Here is a 16,647-nt window from a genome sequence, read left to right as displayed (position 1 = left end):
AACCCGTAATTTTTCCCATTTTATATATCTTGTTTACGCAAGAATCATGGGACTGAAAAAAAACGAGCATTTTTTCCAATTTATGTATTCACAACAATCATGAAATGACAAGAACACGATACATTGATGAATATTGTGGCGGGACAAACGCTTAGAAAAGCTGAACGCTGACACATTTGTGGCCATTTTGAGGGATTCCGAAAAGGATTCACAACACATGGAAACGGCACTTAATTCAAAGGAACAATCCTTCATGTTAACCTGAATCTGAATGCGACTTTTGTCAGGTTGTCATCATCTACGTGTTCATTCCGCCCCTCAACCACAAAGTCTGCCGATTATAAAAGCAAACGTAACGCCAGGGCAACAACGAGTTGTAGATTTTTTTTTGCTTTGTCTCCTTACTTTATCACCCGCTTCTAACCATCGTCAGAGTCAAAGGACTGTTATCATTGATTTTGGTGTTGGCAAAGTTTCGTTTCTCTTAATGTAAAGTTTTGCGGTAATACATGTAGTGACACTGCGCTATCTGTTCAACTAGATGTATCTCTGGACTGGCCATATTTCATCGAAACCTACCCCGATTTTTCTTTAATAATCATGTTTTGGTGTTCAATCGTTGTTATAGTTAAACGTGAATATATTTAATTCTCGCATATGCACGCGCACTGATCGCACGATGAAATACAAGCCACATCCTTCAAAGCTGAGTCTATGGATACCGCAGACCACTCTATTCCCCGGCGAAATAAAAGCCTTCAAGTATATTTACACTTTAACCGAAGGGTTGAATGCATTTAAGCCTCTGTGATCGTTATAGGCCGGCCCGGAAAAGCTCTACTTTCGAACAGAATGCATAGCGAAGGGAAAGCCAACGATGGATGTGTGTGTAGTGCAATGCCTTAAGGCACCGCGCTCCAGCCGACAATGAGCTAAGTTTTTGCCAGGCGTTCCTCCCACACCAAGCAGAGGGCATGCTCATCACAAAAGACAGATTGGGGCCAGCTTTCACGGGCCACTTAATTAATAGCGGAATTCTCGCAAGTACTCCTATTGCTGAAAACCTTGAGTATTCTGTCCACACATTTCTTTTTTGTCAGACTTGTGTTATGACGTTTGTAAAGTACGAATTCTCAAAGCCAGCACCTGGCCTGAAGAAAGTAATGTAATACATGAAGTAACGTGGCACTTGTACATTCTGGCATAACAAAAATAAAGTGTTATTTTCATTAAATAATAATCGAATGTAAACAAAATTGTCCTTGGGTTCTTTTATAATTTTTGCTGACCATTAATAACTGTCTCTCATACTTTGTCTTGAGTGAGATATATTTAATGACTAGGGTGATGGAAATAGTTTACAATCGCCTTCAATAATTGTCAGGTCAACTATATTTATATAATAGAAACCTCAGTCACTAAAGGGCAGTGGTGAGTGATCAATTTTTGAGTTTCATGTATATCGGTTTTGCAAGGACTCACAACTAACTTCAAGATTGTACCGAATACGTAGGGATAGTTTATATTCCTCCGCCCCTACCATCGTGGAAGTGATGGTTTAAGCCATGGAAAACGTGGTACATTCGTGCTCCTCTTTCGACCCTTGGTTAAGGGGATTTTTCATTGATGAGCATTGGTTGAAGGGAGAGTGAATAGCAGGGGGATGCGACCCTACGCTATGTTAATTGCCCACCGTCTCCAAGCGCTCATTCACGACTCAGAAATGCACCCAGTTCACCTTTCACCCCTTGACCCTTTCCCACCACCAACAAACAGCACAGGCAATTTTTTTAAAAGCGACTGAACAATAACATCATGGCAGCCTGTGCATTACGACGTTTAGGACGCATTATGCAATGCGGTGGCCCCTCGATTTACCCCTTTTGTGCCAAGGGATACGTTCTCACTGACACGTACGTATCCACACAAAAACAAAACAACACATGCACATGTGTGTGACTCGTTAGTAGAGTCAGAGTCCCTCCACCAGGCGGGGGAACTGTGGTAGAGTGGAGGGGCAAACTAAGAGGGGCATGTGTACGATATGTCATTGGCGAAACGTCCGTGGATATGTCGAGCTGAGGATTTCGTATTGCTGGTTTTGCTCGGTACACTTGATGTAGGGCCCTTGATGTAGGATAAAGCTGGTATTTAATATCAGAGATTACTGCACTTTACGTAAGTTTACGCTGATACAGGAGACATTTCAAACAAAAGCAATTCCATTCTGATAGCCTTTGACAACCAGACCTCCAATTGTAGATATCGGGGCTAGCATATCTTCTCTTCAGGAGCTTGCTCCTTTCCTTCAACTCTTTTTTTAACTGCCCCCCCCCCCTGAACAAAACGATGGGAAGAATGAAACCAGAGCGTGGATGCATTTGCCAAAGAAAGAGAAACAAAAGCAAAATGAGCGACTCTCGTGGCAAACAATGTCAACATTCAGAACCTTTAAACTTGCACATATTTGTTTCTCGAAGTCAATGATCACAAAACCATTGCAGTATTTGCGCGAGTGCGTATCTAACCGAAGACTGCACTGAGTCCAAGCGGTGTTGCTGTGACTAAAACCCTTCATTTTTTCACCTTTTCAAGGTTCGCGTGCAAAGCAGCACGATTGAATTTCTACGGGCGGAACAAAATGTACAGAAGTCTGGGGTATAAATAATCCATAGTAAAAAAAGGGGGAAGCCTTACGATCTTATGTGCGATAGCTGTTTTGAGATTAGCGATCAAAATGGCGCACCACATATAATAAATCTACACAAACGCGAATGACGCGTATCTTCACCCCTCGTCCATAGCATCTATTTATTTAGCAAGTGCATCGTTTTTTTCTGTCGTCTTTTTGGGTGCTCAGATTGACGATCTTAACTGTCGTTGATGAGGGAATTACATTGCTGGTCAATATACCGCCGTGTTCACCTCGAGCACCTCTAAACGTGATTATGCACGCCACAGAATACATAATCTGGTCTCCGCTACGATTTTTTCTCGTCCCTCGGGTTACAGAACGCTATACTGCAGCTGGTAAGAAATTCACAGTTGCATTCAGCGAAACTCCATCTGATGTATTCGGGTTAGTCGACATGACACCTACGACAGCAATAGCCCTTGACCATTCGAATTACCCTGCTGTTGTCTTACGAAGTGCAAATGACGAATTTGAAAGCATATTTAGCTCGCAAAGAGATTGATTTCTTGCAATCGTGCGTATGTCAATGATATCTTGGTTTTGCCGGGCGTGTTAATTTAGCTTGCGATAACAATGTCACCCTCGGCAGGACATAAAAAAACAACACCAAAATATCCAAAACACATTAATTTGATAAGTAGCGCTTAGTGAGAGATTATTTGTGTACATTGCGACAGCATAGGAGAAGAGATGGATATATCTACGTGCACTGTCAAAGGCTGCACAACAATGTGTCCCGAAATAAAGTGGAAGCTAATTGAAGAAGACATGATTGTATGCTCTCAGTGGACTACTTATGAAGTCTTGTGATTGGTCAATAATGATTACGTTGTCAAGAAATATGCAAATATAGCATACATAAAAGGTATGATGATGATAGATTGACGTTATATATATATATATATATATATATATATATATATATATATATAAAATGATGGAAGCCATAAGTAATAAGTAGAATTAGAATTTGAAATAGGTCTGTGCACCGACAGACCGGCATACAGAAATGGTGGCAAAGGAATTAAATTGATAGATAGATAGATAGATAGATAGATAGATAGATAGATAGATAGATAGATAGATAGATAGATAGATAGATAGATAGATAGAGATACATACATACATACATACATACATACATACATACATACATACATACATACAGACAGACAGACATACATACATACATACATACATACATACATACATACATACATACATACAGACATACATACATACATACATACATAGGTATGTCGCATTGATGTAACAATAAAGCGTTTGTTCGAAAATTAGGGAGATACAAATCAATGACTTTAAAACAGTTAACCTTTCTGGCGAGCAGAGAACGGTTATGCTGTTTGCTGTATTTGTATAAGTTTTTGTTTTGTTTCCACCATGGGCTAGTAAGCTTTCAACATTGTGACGAGAACGCGATGTGTAAGTGCCACGCTCACTCCAAACCCTACCGACTGTGGAGAAACATACACTAGTATATGGTTAGTCCCCAAAGATACACACATTTTCCATACCGTCGATCTGGATGGAAAAAAAAACACATTGCATAACTGTTGATAAATGATATATTGAATGCACCTATGCAAACTTATTTTAGAAAGGTCCGCGTTTGTATAATGGTCAGCCTTCTCGCTGGAATCAATTGAGCTACCGTCACATTCACAGTCCAATATTCCGGCCATAGTCTACACCCCGATATAATGGGGGCTTGCGATATCGTGGATGTCGTTAACTCAATGAGCAATCCTTGGATTCATTTTTCTCTTGACTTCACAGCTCTGTGGTTGAGGTACGGTGAGCTGTAATCCTGTCTTGGCTAAGCTTTGTTTGGTTTCTTGGTTTTTTGATGGTGCGTTTTTGTCAAATTCCAGCATAAAGTTCTCGCGATTCTCGCTATAGGTTATTGCTACTCTTCTAGCGCTCATATTGTTACCGAATAGTATGATGGAAATTGTCATGTTGTATTGTTGACTTGGGCGCCTTTGAATGATTGGCTGAGAAAAAAAAATGAAAATGTTTCTGGACAGAGAATTTAATTTGTTCAGGATGTATATCCTTCATCTTTTTGCCTGTTATTTGGATTTAAGGATCTCAGACTCATGTCCTGCCCTGGCTTTACGCAAAACGTCAATCTGTAATTGTGACATTTTGTGTCTGTCCCTTCCGATGATCCCAAGCAACTTTCGGTCACACTCCAACCTCCATCCAGTTTGTCAGACTGCGTGTCTGTCTACCAGTCAGTCTGTATGTTTGTACACACGTTGGGTATACATACCGACCCCCATCCAGTTTGTAAGACTGTGTGTCCGTCTACCAGTCAGTCTGTATGTTTGTACACACGTTTGGTACACACCGACCTCCATCCAGTTTGTCAGACTGTGTGTCTGTCTACCAGTCAGTCTGTATGTTTGTACACACGTTTGGTGCACTCCAACCTCCATCCAGTTTGTCAGACTGTGTGTCTGTCTACCAGTCAGTCTGTATGTTTGTACACACGTTTGGTACACACCGACCTCCATCCAGTTTGTCAGACTGTGTGTCTGTCTACCAGTCAGTCTGTATGTTTGTATACACGTTGGGTATACATACCGACCCCCATCCAGTTTGTAAGACTGCGTGTCCGTCTACCAGTCAGTCTGTATGTTTGTACACACGTTTGGTACACACCGACCTCCATCCAGTTTGTCAGACTGTGTGTCTGTCTACCAGTCAGTCTGTATGTTTGTACACACGTTTGGTGCACTCCAACCTCCATCCAGTTTGTCAGACTACGTATGTATAGACGGCATTTCTATCACTGTGTTCATTTCATTACAGTTATCTTGTGTAGGCCAGTTGGTAAGTCTGTCGGTCAGCTTGCTTGCCACGTGTGTGTTTCGTTCTCCATGATGTCGGTCTCTCTGTTTATGCCTGTCTGTTACTCTCCTCATCCCTCTTTGTCATGATCTGTATATACCTGTCTGTCTGTCCATCTGTCTGTCGGTCTGTCTGTCTGTCAGAAATATGTACCTTTGACAATAATGCGTGCATTGACGAAAAGATACTAATACGAACGTCAGAGTATGCAGACATTCTCTCTCAACCATTCAACAACGTTACAGTATGATCAATATCGCATTCCGGCCACCGTCTTAACTTGAGTAGCTGGACATTTTGTGGTCATTGCCTCTCAATCCAAGCCACCACAAACTCAGGCTGGTCACATCACTCGAAAATAATGACCAAGGCCTGAAGACACGGGCACTTGCCGTGCTTGAAATGGAAGGCAAAGTATGGGTTGGTATCACGTCACTTCGCTCTCCTTGTCGACTTCATAACTTCACACTGTAGACTAATTACCGCTTTGAAAACGGACATATCCACGATCGCACTGTTGAAGGGCTCCCCGACCCGTGTACCGTTCATCGGGAAGTGTTGTGTGAATTTTCGTCAGCTCCTGTCACATTCAGTAAAAACTCTCTCTCTCTCTCTCTCTCTCTCTCTCTCTCTCTCTCTCTCTCTCTCTCTCTCTCCATTCCCGATATTTAAACGTTGTAGAGGTTGTTTTCCCAATTTATAGCTGTAGTACATTGGACATATCTTATATCTTCTAGTGCGGCGAGTACTCCGCGAGACGTACTGCGCCCATTGTGACCAATGTCATCGACGATGATCAAGTCAAGATTTACAAAGCCATAGATTAATTCAGCAAGCATTTTGAACAAAACCGTTTTACTTTCGGCAATTAACTATTCTGGAATAATCGTCCTTGAGATGAGCTCTGTCTCATCAACCCTCCCCCCCGTCTTCCAAGACACGGCATCTTTTCAAAACTCGACTCAGTGAGTTGTTCGTTGATTTGCGTGATTAACGTTGGAAGGTATGGATCTCATTTGCGATAATTTGCGCACAGTCACTCTGTCATTATGTTGTAGTTTGGTCTCGAGGAAGGGGTTACTTGGAGGAGGGGGGTCATTACGAACTATCGGCCAATGCATGTATTTTTAGCTTTGTGAATCGAAAACACGGTAACACCAAATGATAAGATATGAAGACAACACCGAGCTATCCCGATGGTTTGACTCGTGGGCATTGGCGCCTGGCCACCACGAAAGATGGGTTGTGGATAAGAATAGAAAAAACTAATTAGAGATGTCACGAATACACGTTCATAATACAAATGGGAGGGGATCCGTCAAAGGCCGGAGGAATTACTCATATACTTTGATGGAGGGTGGGGTGCTAGTCGTACGTCACTAGGGGCAGACCTTAGGGGAGAATCGTTTTATTTTGAGGGTGGGGGATGGGGGGATGTCGGTAGCTGAATGGGAAAATTAATTTTATTTCGTGACAGCTTGAGAAGAAATGTTCCAATTGACAAAAGTAAAAAAAAATGTCGCGATATGTCTGAAATCAGCAAAATTTGGGAAATCATGTTGGGGGCGTTAATATGCGTTTGCCAACATTTATAACATAAGCACATAACAGGTGTAGCTAAAACACATTGCACACAATGGTTCTGTTCCAATGACGGACCCTGGAAAATACATTTCTGGGTTTAGGTTTGAGATAACATCGGCATTATCAATATTTGAATAAAGGCGTTTACTGTGTGACTTGCTCTGTAAATAGTGAAAATTCAAAAAATTACGCATGAGAGGATCCAAAAAACTGTTTTTTAGAAGCAAGATCTCATTTTCTAAATACTGTAGCATATTGAAATGGATCACATAAGCAGATATTTTCTTTCAGCTCATGGTACTTCTACTAGGACGGCTTGAAGCAAAGCAACTGATTGCGTATGAGGGCCCCAGGAGAACAGCGCTCCTTAATCAGCCTGCTCCTCATAATTTTTTTATTAACCATTCATACTTCATTTTTTTATTTACCATTAATACACTGTACATAAAATCGACATAACATAAACATAGATTGTACACTTCTACTTAATGCTGCTGACACAGAACACTAGGTGCAATAATTATTGTGAACCAGCGACATGTAGGTATTGTTGTCAATCATACTTTTAAAAATTAGCAATAGAGAGAAAAAGTGTATCGTTTCTGCATATAGAGAAAATAATTTGACGCAGGACTGACGATACAAAAAATTGCTCTCAATGGTGGAACAAAAATCGCTGTCATACCCACTCCTTCCACCCCCAAGAAATCAAATGGTCTCCCCCCCTCTAGGTCATATATCGCGAATGATACAAAATATTGGAACATAACTGATATCCCTGCTCTGTTTAACAGAGTCACTACCCATCTCATATGTTCACGTCGTTCACTGTCATTGCCTTCTGCGCTTCGTTTCGGTATTACGTTGAGAACACCAACGCAAGAAACCGTACACGGTTGCGCCGAACTTCATTATGACCGTTTTACTCCGTGCCATTGTTTCTCTCCCTTTGTCGCCATTTTTTATTTTAATGTGTTATTTTACCGCCACGCATTTCATTATATATTGAAGGTGTTAAAAATGTGACCAACGTGAATGAAATATTGTTCAGAGCGGTATTTTGTATGTGGTGTATATTCTATACCATGCGACAATTGATCGATTTAGATTATTTATATTCATTTTTGTTTTATCTCTAACTGAAGGCATCCTTGCTGCAATTGGAATATTCTGATGGTAACATGTCGCTATATAGATCAAAACAAATTCTGTACCAGCGTTGTCGTGTGACAATTAAATGATGTCCTATTACCCGGAATATTCGCCAATCAGAATATTAACCAGAAAGCAGACTCAAAGCTTCGCTGCAATCAGTGCGTTAAATGGGGGCTGCCAGCGAGCAAGAACCACAACGCTGCGATTGCCGAGTCGCAGATGTCTGTTTCATAGAATAGTACATCTTCGAAATAACGCAATGACCAATCTTTTCACCTTTCATACAAATAAACCTCTTTGAGAAACATCTACCAAGTGTAGATGAGGCAAGACGTTTTCTGCGACCTGAAAACTGGCAGGAAATCGAACGTAAGATGTGAAACGCGAAAGCAGCGCAGCGCCTTCATGTTGATGGCGGGGTCGCCATGATAGTTTTCGATATTCCCAACCCTTACCTAATGTCGGCTGTGAACGTGAGTTGTATGAGTAAACACTTTGCCACTTTACGTCTCAAACAAAAAGAACTATTTTTTTCCTTATTAACCCAAACTTAATTTCCATTTCCAAATTCTCTTAACTTTCACAAAACAAAACATCTGGCACAATTGGTGGAAAAACGAAAACTCCAAAAAGCGAATCGCTGGATTTCCATATGGAATAATTGCTCTGAATCAGTGGCCATTCAATCTTCATTAACAAGTGACGCTCTTATCTTCCATTTTATACGTCTTGCTGCTGGTTTTTCCCGTTCAAATTGTCACCAGCGATACTGGTAAATCTAGTCGCATTTGAGGAAACATGGCAGAATGGAGAATGGGATTCTATAGAGACCCGGTGTGTAGCAGAGATACTTTGAACAGATAGTATTTCCAGCCCTTTTACTAGCGACTCTCCCAGTTTGTCTAGCGGGATAATCACCAGCTGGCATTGCGTAACGTGCTCAGCTTACCGCGTCAGTTGAGACCTCTTTCTTTGATTAATGTCCATTCCGTAAAATGGAAATAAAAATGTGTTATGGAAACGAACAAACAAAAAGAGGCATTTTTAAGCTAAGTTGAATTATTGGATATTCTCTCAACTCTACATGAAGATGCATATGCCACTCTTTTTCCGCTTTTGGAACACAAATCAACAATTTGGATTTCTTGCGTCCTTCGTGACTTGCACGTGTCATATCAGCGACGTGTAAACATTCTCAGCCTGAAATTGCCGGAGCAGATAAATCAATCATTTTAAGGTGATAAAGTCGGGTCAAAACTGCCTTCATGTCTGCGATCTCCACGCATAGGAGTAACTATTAAAATGTTTGTCGAACTTCAAACGAGAGTTTTTTCATAGTCTTCAGAGCCATCGGTACAGATAGAAACAAACAAGTGGTTTGATCTTTGTGTATATGCGATTTGTTTATGGTTTCTGGAGGAGCCGGGTAAAAAATTATCTATTGGTTGGATTACCTAAATGTTCATATTTTTTGTAAGGACCAATGGAAAATGTGCAAGAATTCCTTGTATCTGACTCTGATCGAGTGATAATGTAACAGCAATGATTACAAAAATATACATATCGGTTGACCGAGGTGATGAAATTGGTTATATACGATATTTTGGTAGAAAGTGCGGTTCGTATGCGACAAGAATACAAGGGAATTCAACGTAGCTAGTAAGTTCATCCGAGGGAGTGTCTTTGCGATCCTGACACTCATATAGACACCTTGATTGAACAGCGAAATTTGAAAGACGACCTCTGTCGTGTTCTTGTGTGAAAGGATACGTTGCGCGTTTGTGTTAAAATCGGTTCAATATTATCGCATTATTTCTCTCATTTTCCAGCCTTACCAGCTCACACGCGATCGAGAGATATTAATTGTAAAAAATGTCCGTATTTTAGCGACATCGATTCAGTGCTTGTTGCCATCGAAGCAAAGATGGCGGACGCAGCAGTTAAAAAGACAAACCGAAACGGTGATACGACACTCGTGTTTGCATTATCCTGATACAGACGTTGTTGTTACATCCCCGGTTTGCTGATTCGGCAGCCATCTTGAATCTCTGAGCAGGCAACGATAACCTCCGCGCGTTTATTAACAAATTCCCGGTTTTGTTTCCCCAGTACGTTTGACCCGTTTAATCGACTGCATTGAATCATTAAACACATAGAATACGGGTACCACAGACACATACTTATTTGTTTCCTTCTTATTTCGTTTTCAAACTATCCTCGGCGCCCCTGTCGTCCATGACTTAGAAAATAAAACACACTGGCTATGCACATCGGCTGGCGCAGACACATACAGCACCGATCAAACTGTCCAAGCTCGATTTTATTCCTAGAGAACGTCGCAAGTTGATGTTTTCTCAATTTTCGGCTTTGATGTCAGCCATTGAAATGAAGTACAGTTTTCAATCTCTCATAGGAACAGTCAACAACGTCGCGGCTCTCAATCAGTGACGGTACCAGCCAAAGCTGTCGTGCACTCGCCGCCTAAGTAATAACGTATCGCGATCTTTTCACCGAAGTCAATTCTTCGACTGTTGCACAATGGCTGGATTAAGATTCATTGAATTACTAAAAAACGGAAGCTCCTGTGTTTCTGTCTCTCCACGGATCATAGATACCACCAGGCCGAGCGCTTGTCCATTTCTGGTGTAAATTTCGGGTTCCCTAAACTTCTAGGACTGAAATTTGACCAATCGCTCATAAACATGCACTTTAGAGGCGCTCTCTCTTTTTTTTTGCCTTGTGAAAAAAAATGAATGAAAGAAAGTCGCGTTCCAAGATATATCTTTTTCTCGTCTTAAGCTGTTGTATTTGTAACGTCTAGCAATATTTCAATATCTGGAAATTTGGTATGAGACCACAACACTCAGCCCTGTCAGAGTATCCTGTTAAAATTGCGACGAACGGTTGCAATCGCATAATTATTTGTTTATTCCACCTTTGTCTTGAACTGGAGTCACAGAGCAAACCATTTAGTATTCGTGAATGTGTGCAAAATGACACCGTTTTGCGTACCTACTATGCCAGATTTGGTAAAATGTGAAGGCCATCTTTTAATACGTGGGAATAGAAGTCGGCCTTCCATGCTTATGTCCGGGGCTTCGACCTGTGTTAAACGGCCACCAATACAACCAGCTCATCTGCTTTTCAGCTCTGGCAATTTTTTTCTCTAATTACCTATACTTCATGGAATAACTAGAAGGACCAAAGTGGTAAAATCCCCAGAGACACATAGGAAAGAGGAACTCAGACTCCACCATGAGAAAGAAAATGATAGAACAGAAGGGAGAAAAAGCATACTGATGTTTCTATGTCCTCATATTACTTTTCATGTGATCGATTCCAAGAGCTTTGAATTACGCAATACACGTGGCTTCTAATAATCCTGTTTACATCTGGGCGACAGAAAGAAAGCACAGTTATGACGTTTTCTTAAACCCGCAGTAAGTAGTAAACGTCAGCCCCCGTAAAACCGACTAATTAATGAAGCTTCCTGGGCGCGCGAAAATTTTCGACCAATCAGCGCCCGCGTATGAAGTATAATTTTTCCCCTTTATTCCCCTCCCACCGCGGTTTGTTACCTGGTTCATTTGAAAAGTGGGGGTAGTCGAAGGCACACGTAAACCACTAGCCCTCACAGAGCGTGTCACAGTTCTCCCCCTCAGCCGAGGAGTGAAGTGGACAAGGTCAATGTGTACTCGATCAGTGACAGACTCGTGACGTTCCTGGCTGAGCTACCACAGCGTATAGAGGACACGCATTTTTACATTGATTCCGTGGAACTGAACCGGCTTGTTATGACAGAAATTTCGCCGCGGCACTGCGAGCAACGGTTCGTTTGACATCGATTTCAGATACTAACTCCTTCAAATTTCATTTAAATAACTAATAATGTTGGGACCTGTCCTTTTAAAAAGCGGTGTCAACTCAGTCGAACAGGTCAATTTAACTCTGACATAGCTCGATTTTTGTTTCCCTCCGAACCGAGACTCGACATACCTAGACCAAGTCGCTGCAGCTAGAGCCGGGTCCTGAAATAAATACAACCGCTCGGTCGTTAGAAGGATCCTTCCCGTTATACACTCTCAGAGAAGTTAAGCGTTATTCAACATCCCGATGGCTCCTACCCCTAAATAGCCTGGAAAATATTTGTGGTGATTCACAGATGTGAATTGGTCGAATTTATAACAAACTGGTGTGTGACTGCGGGTAGCATTTGGCCACGCGCTATTATCTAAAATCCAACTTGAATAACTAACTCAATTCCGTCTTTCTTTCTTTCTTTCTTTTCCCCTTTTTCTTATTTTTACAGGGATGTTCGCCCGACCATCTTTTAAATTGGATGAATGAGTGGATATTTTTCTCTAACCGCCCTACCGGAGAATGCAAGAGACGAGCTCAGCTAAAATCTGGCAGCAAGACGGCAGCGATGGTTACGAATTGATCGCCGGTGTGAGCCTATATAGATGGACAGCGAATGTTTGCGTTAACCGAGGTTTTCACGAATTTGTCGGGAAATGTGCATGGCATACCGCGAACGATTGTGCACAAGCGTGTAGAGCATCTCAGACTTGGTGAATGTCACTGAACGGTTGAAGAGCCGGGAAAACTCAAAGCCCCGAACGCGATAACCTAGCACACGGCGATGTGCACGCTAATCGGAACCAAAGACGCTCAGCGTCTCTACCATTCGTGTAAAAACGAACCAACTTTGCGGACAAAACGGAAGATGAGACCTTCCGACGCGACAATATCATCCGCTACTCTTTCACACTGTCAATTTACTACAAATTTACAGAAAAGCTACAGCAAATGTAGTAATTCCACAATTAAGACTGTATACAGCGGCCTTTGTAGTTCGAAATCCACTCGACTAAAAACAGGTCCGCGCAGTCAGAACCCATGGGTGCTAAAACCGTCCAAACTGACGGCCATATCAACCATGACAGGATCGACCTTCCCCCTGAACGACACTAAACAGGGCAGCCAAGTGTTTCAGCGGTACGGATCTGGGTGTTCGGGGTTTAGAATGAACTCCTTCGGCCTCGACACGTCTAGTTTTATCGGCGAAAGCCAACCGCCGCTACCTGCTAGTATGGCCGCCATTTGTATGACGAGCAATGGCAGTGATACAACAAACAACAGTACAGCCAGTACAGCCTGCAATACCCTAACACCGTTCAAAATGGCAGCAAATACGTGCACTTCACCCATACGGAGACCGTCAAATACCCCAAACTATGTACTTTTCAAAAGTGGGGCAAAGGCGTCAAAGACCGACGAGGTCCGATTCGTGAACGGGTTTCAGTACGGCAACGGCATACGTCTCAAGACGGGCGAGGAGTATGACAGTTACGAAGACAGCGATTCTGACATCTCAACCTTCGAGATAGATTCAAACATTTCCAGTATATCTACTTTGACAAGTTCCAATGGCGGGTCAAGTTCAGACAGCAGTTCCGTGGATTCGTCTGAGAGTTCGGACTCGGAATCGACGGCGTCGTCAACATCTTCAACGTCTTCTTCCTCCTCGAGTAGCGACTCCGATATGAGTGTATGTAGAAGACGGTACCGAACCTATTCACATCCTTTCGCAAGCAACGGTTTCAAAAAGGTCAACGAGTACACAAACATGCAGAGCAATACGAGCCAAAGGGAAAACGCCGTTGTTTCTTTCAAATCGCCGACGAGTTATGGGAAACCGAGTTTGAATTTCACTGCCACGGCGTGCAATGGCACACCGCAGATACCCACAAAGACAGCACTAAGTCCCTCGGCAAATTCACTGATTTTGAAGAAACGCGAACAACAATGGACGGTTGAAACGCGCACCGTTGTAAAGCCGGACACCACCAAAAACTTCACCGGTAGAAAGGAACCCTCCCCTGCGATTCGGAAAGCAGTGTTGGACGAGAAAGCATACGACGGGACTGACGGGGGACAGTCTACGAAAGACGAATGCACATTGTTGGAACTGAACAGGTGCAACAGCCTGCCAAAGAGATCGTCCAAAGCCAATCCTCTACAATCCAAGCTTAAAATTAAAGAAACGCAGAACGCGAAGAAAATCCCTGGGAATAGTGTCACTTTTAAAAAGAAGAGAAAAAGGGCGAAAAGCGGAATGAAATATGACGATTTTGTATCAGAGATGAGGGGACAGCAGAGCCCCCCGAGAAAGAAAAGCAAAATTGGAAGGTTGCCAAATGGGAAAGAGGGTTACGAAGAAGTGTCTAGGACGAAATTAGCCAGACAGAAAGACACTCTTGAAAGTCTGCCACCCGACAGTGCAGCTCTTTACGCTGATTGTTCGAATTCTTCCACACACAGTACTGACAACAAGCCGTACACATTAACAGCAGAAGGTCCCAGTGTCGAAGCAAAGAAAAACAAGAATAAACGATCTAAAAAGGCAACAAGACAAGGAGTAAAGAAAGCAGATGCTATCGCCGCTGCAAGAGTCAAGTCGCAAAGCGAAAAACGAGAAAACAAGCTCATCGCCAAACGCAAGGGAAAACCGACTTCCATGGTACCAGGCAGGAATCCATTCAAATTTCTGGCCATGTTCCCTTTGGTGCCATCACTGGTTGTCCGCAATGGGGATCTGGAGCCAGCCGTATCGATGAGGGTTGATGCCAACAATCCACCTGCCAAGGGCCATCCCATCTGGAAGTGGAGACTTGGAGGGCCACCGTTACCCCATCCAGGCACTTCATCAACAGTAAAAGTGCCAGGGCGTGGTACAAAGCAATATTCTAAAGCATCAATTGATGCTACATAACACAACGGAAAATAGCAAAGACTATAATGCCAGAAGATTTCCATATATATATATATATATATATATATATATATATATATATATATATATATATATATATATATATATATATATATATATATATATATATATGAGAGATAGGGGACAGAGACACGGAACAAGCTGATAATGTTGACATGTTCATGTATACATATGTAATTTTTATTCCAAGCACAAACGCCAACGATATGGACGTTTGTCAAATGTGTAGAGCTTTAAGTGTTGTGTCCTTTTGATTATTTAATACTGTAATTCCTACAGCGATAATTTTGTAAATTTTGACATCTCTACTGTAGTTGACATACTTTTCTGTACTGTTGTAATTCAAACCGCATGGTAAACAGATGAAGACAGCGAAATGCCCGTCTTCTCGTTACCTCCACCGTCGGCTTTTGTTCTCGAAAGTTGGCGCCACGGGCTTGAACCCCGACATTTTTCTCGTGTCCTTCCTTTTTCTCACAAATGGCATTTCTTCGTATACGTTTTTGAAGAATAATTGTTTTTCTGCTTTTTTTTAAAAAGAAAGTTAATTTGTAAAAGAAAAAAAAATCTTTAAAGAGTACAGCCTTGTAGGACAATAGTTGTTATCATATAAGATGAAGATCCAGGTCAATTATGACGCATAGTGTTGTATATTTCAAAATCCGAATATTTTGTTTTGAATCCAGTTTCATGCCAAGTGTGTAGAAATCATGATGTGACAGTCATTTCAGTTCATGTTCAATGCACTGTTTCAATAAGAGTGAGCGATGATGAAGACGTCGCACGTTCTGCCTACCCGCAGTCTTTTCCGTAATTTTTACGTCTAGTTTGGTGGTACTTACAAGATATATCGCCTTATCCTCAATCGAAAGGCAAAATAGGGCACGATATACTTCTGAATAAAATGGCGAACACTTATGGCAATATGGCTGCTTGTCAATTTGACCTACATATCTATGTATGTAATTGCCTTTATGCGCCTTTAACGCATTATAATAAGGCTATTGTTTTGCCAGCCTAACGCCAAGGCATGTCCGCCATGGCGTTATAGAGCGCTCAGTCCTGATATTCGCATGAGAGATGTTAGATACCGTATTCCTGCCGCCGCGGTTGATACGGTTTACCCTTGGTCTTGAAAAACTGCAAGCTCGCGTAGATGGCACTCTGCCCCAGCCATAGTTGGTTTCAAGAAAGGTCGAACTGCTCGTTTGCAGCTAACACTTCATGGCATCATGGGTGAGTGTTTGGAAAATCCGACCGAGCAAACACACGGAGACCGAACACACGATCGTGCTTGTACCAGGGAACGCAAGTCACTGCTCACTGTACCATACATTCCGGCAAAAAGATTGTCCAGTGTCCAAGTCTCCCATCTGAACAGTGGATTTGACGGCCAAAACACCCCACCGAATTTATTCAAGATTGTACAGCTCGACAAAACTGAACAGTTATAATCACAGGAGTTCGCTTAGAGGCGAATATTAGAAACTGTTTGAAGCGTACGTGAAGGTAATCTAGCTATAGGCAGGTCGGTGAACGT

General features: G+C 42.1%; 1 protein-coding gene across 2 annotated transcripts; it reads left to right on the top strand.

The window, feature by feature from the left end:
* The first annotated feature begins 5,354 nt into the window (after nucleotides 1–5,354).
* LOC139140973 (serine-rich adhesin for platelets-like) lies at nucleotides 5,355–16,031 on the top strand. Of its 2 annotated transcripts, none has more exons than XM_070710491.1 (2): nucleotides 5,355–5,488; nucleotides 12,621–16,031. In XM_070710491.1, the coding sequence occupies exon 2, from the start codon at nucleotides 12,954–12,956 to the stop codon at nucleotides 15,084–15,086; it is 2,133 nt and encodes a 710-aa protein (XP_070566592.1). In that variant the 5' UTR covers nucleotides 5,355–5,488; nucleotides 12,621–12,953; the 3' UTR covers nucleotides 15,087–16,031. The 2 variants fall into 2 exon arrangements, with proteins under 2 accessions (XP_070566592.1, XP_070566591.1); XM_070710490.1 differs by lacking the exon at nucleotides 5,355–5,488 and adding an exon at nucleotides 11,840–12,140.
* Nucleotides 16,032–16,647: the final 616 nt, after the last annotated feature.

The sequence above is a fragment of the Ptychodera flava genome, chromosome 9 (assembly GCF_041260155.1).
Source record: "Ptychodera flava strain L36383 chromosome 9, AS_Pfla_20210202, whole genome shotgun sequence".
Lineage (NCBI taxonomy): Eukaryota > Metazoa > Hemichordata > Enteropneusta > Ptychoderidae > Ptychodera > Ptychodera flava.
The sequence above is the reverse complement of the archived record's forward strand: the minus strand, read 5'-3'. Positions and strand labels throughout refer to the sequence as shown.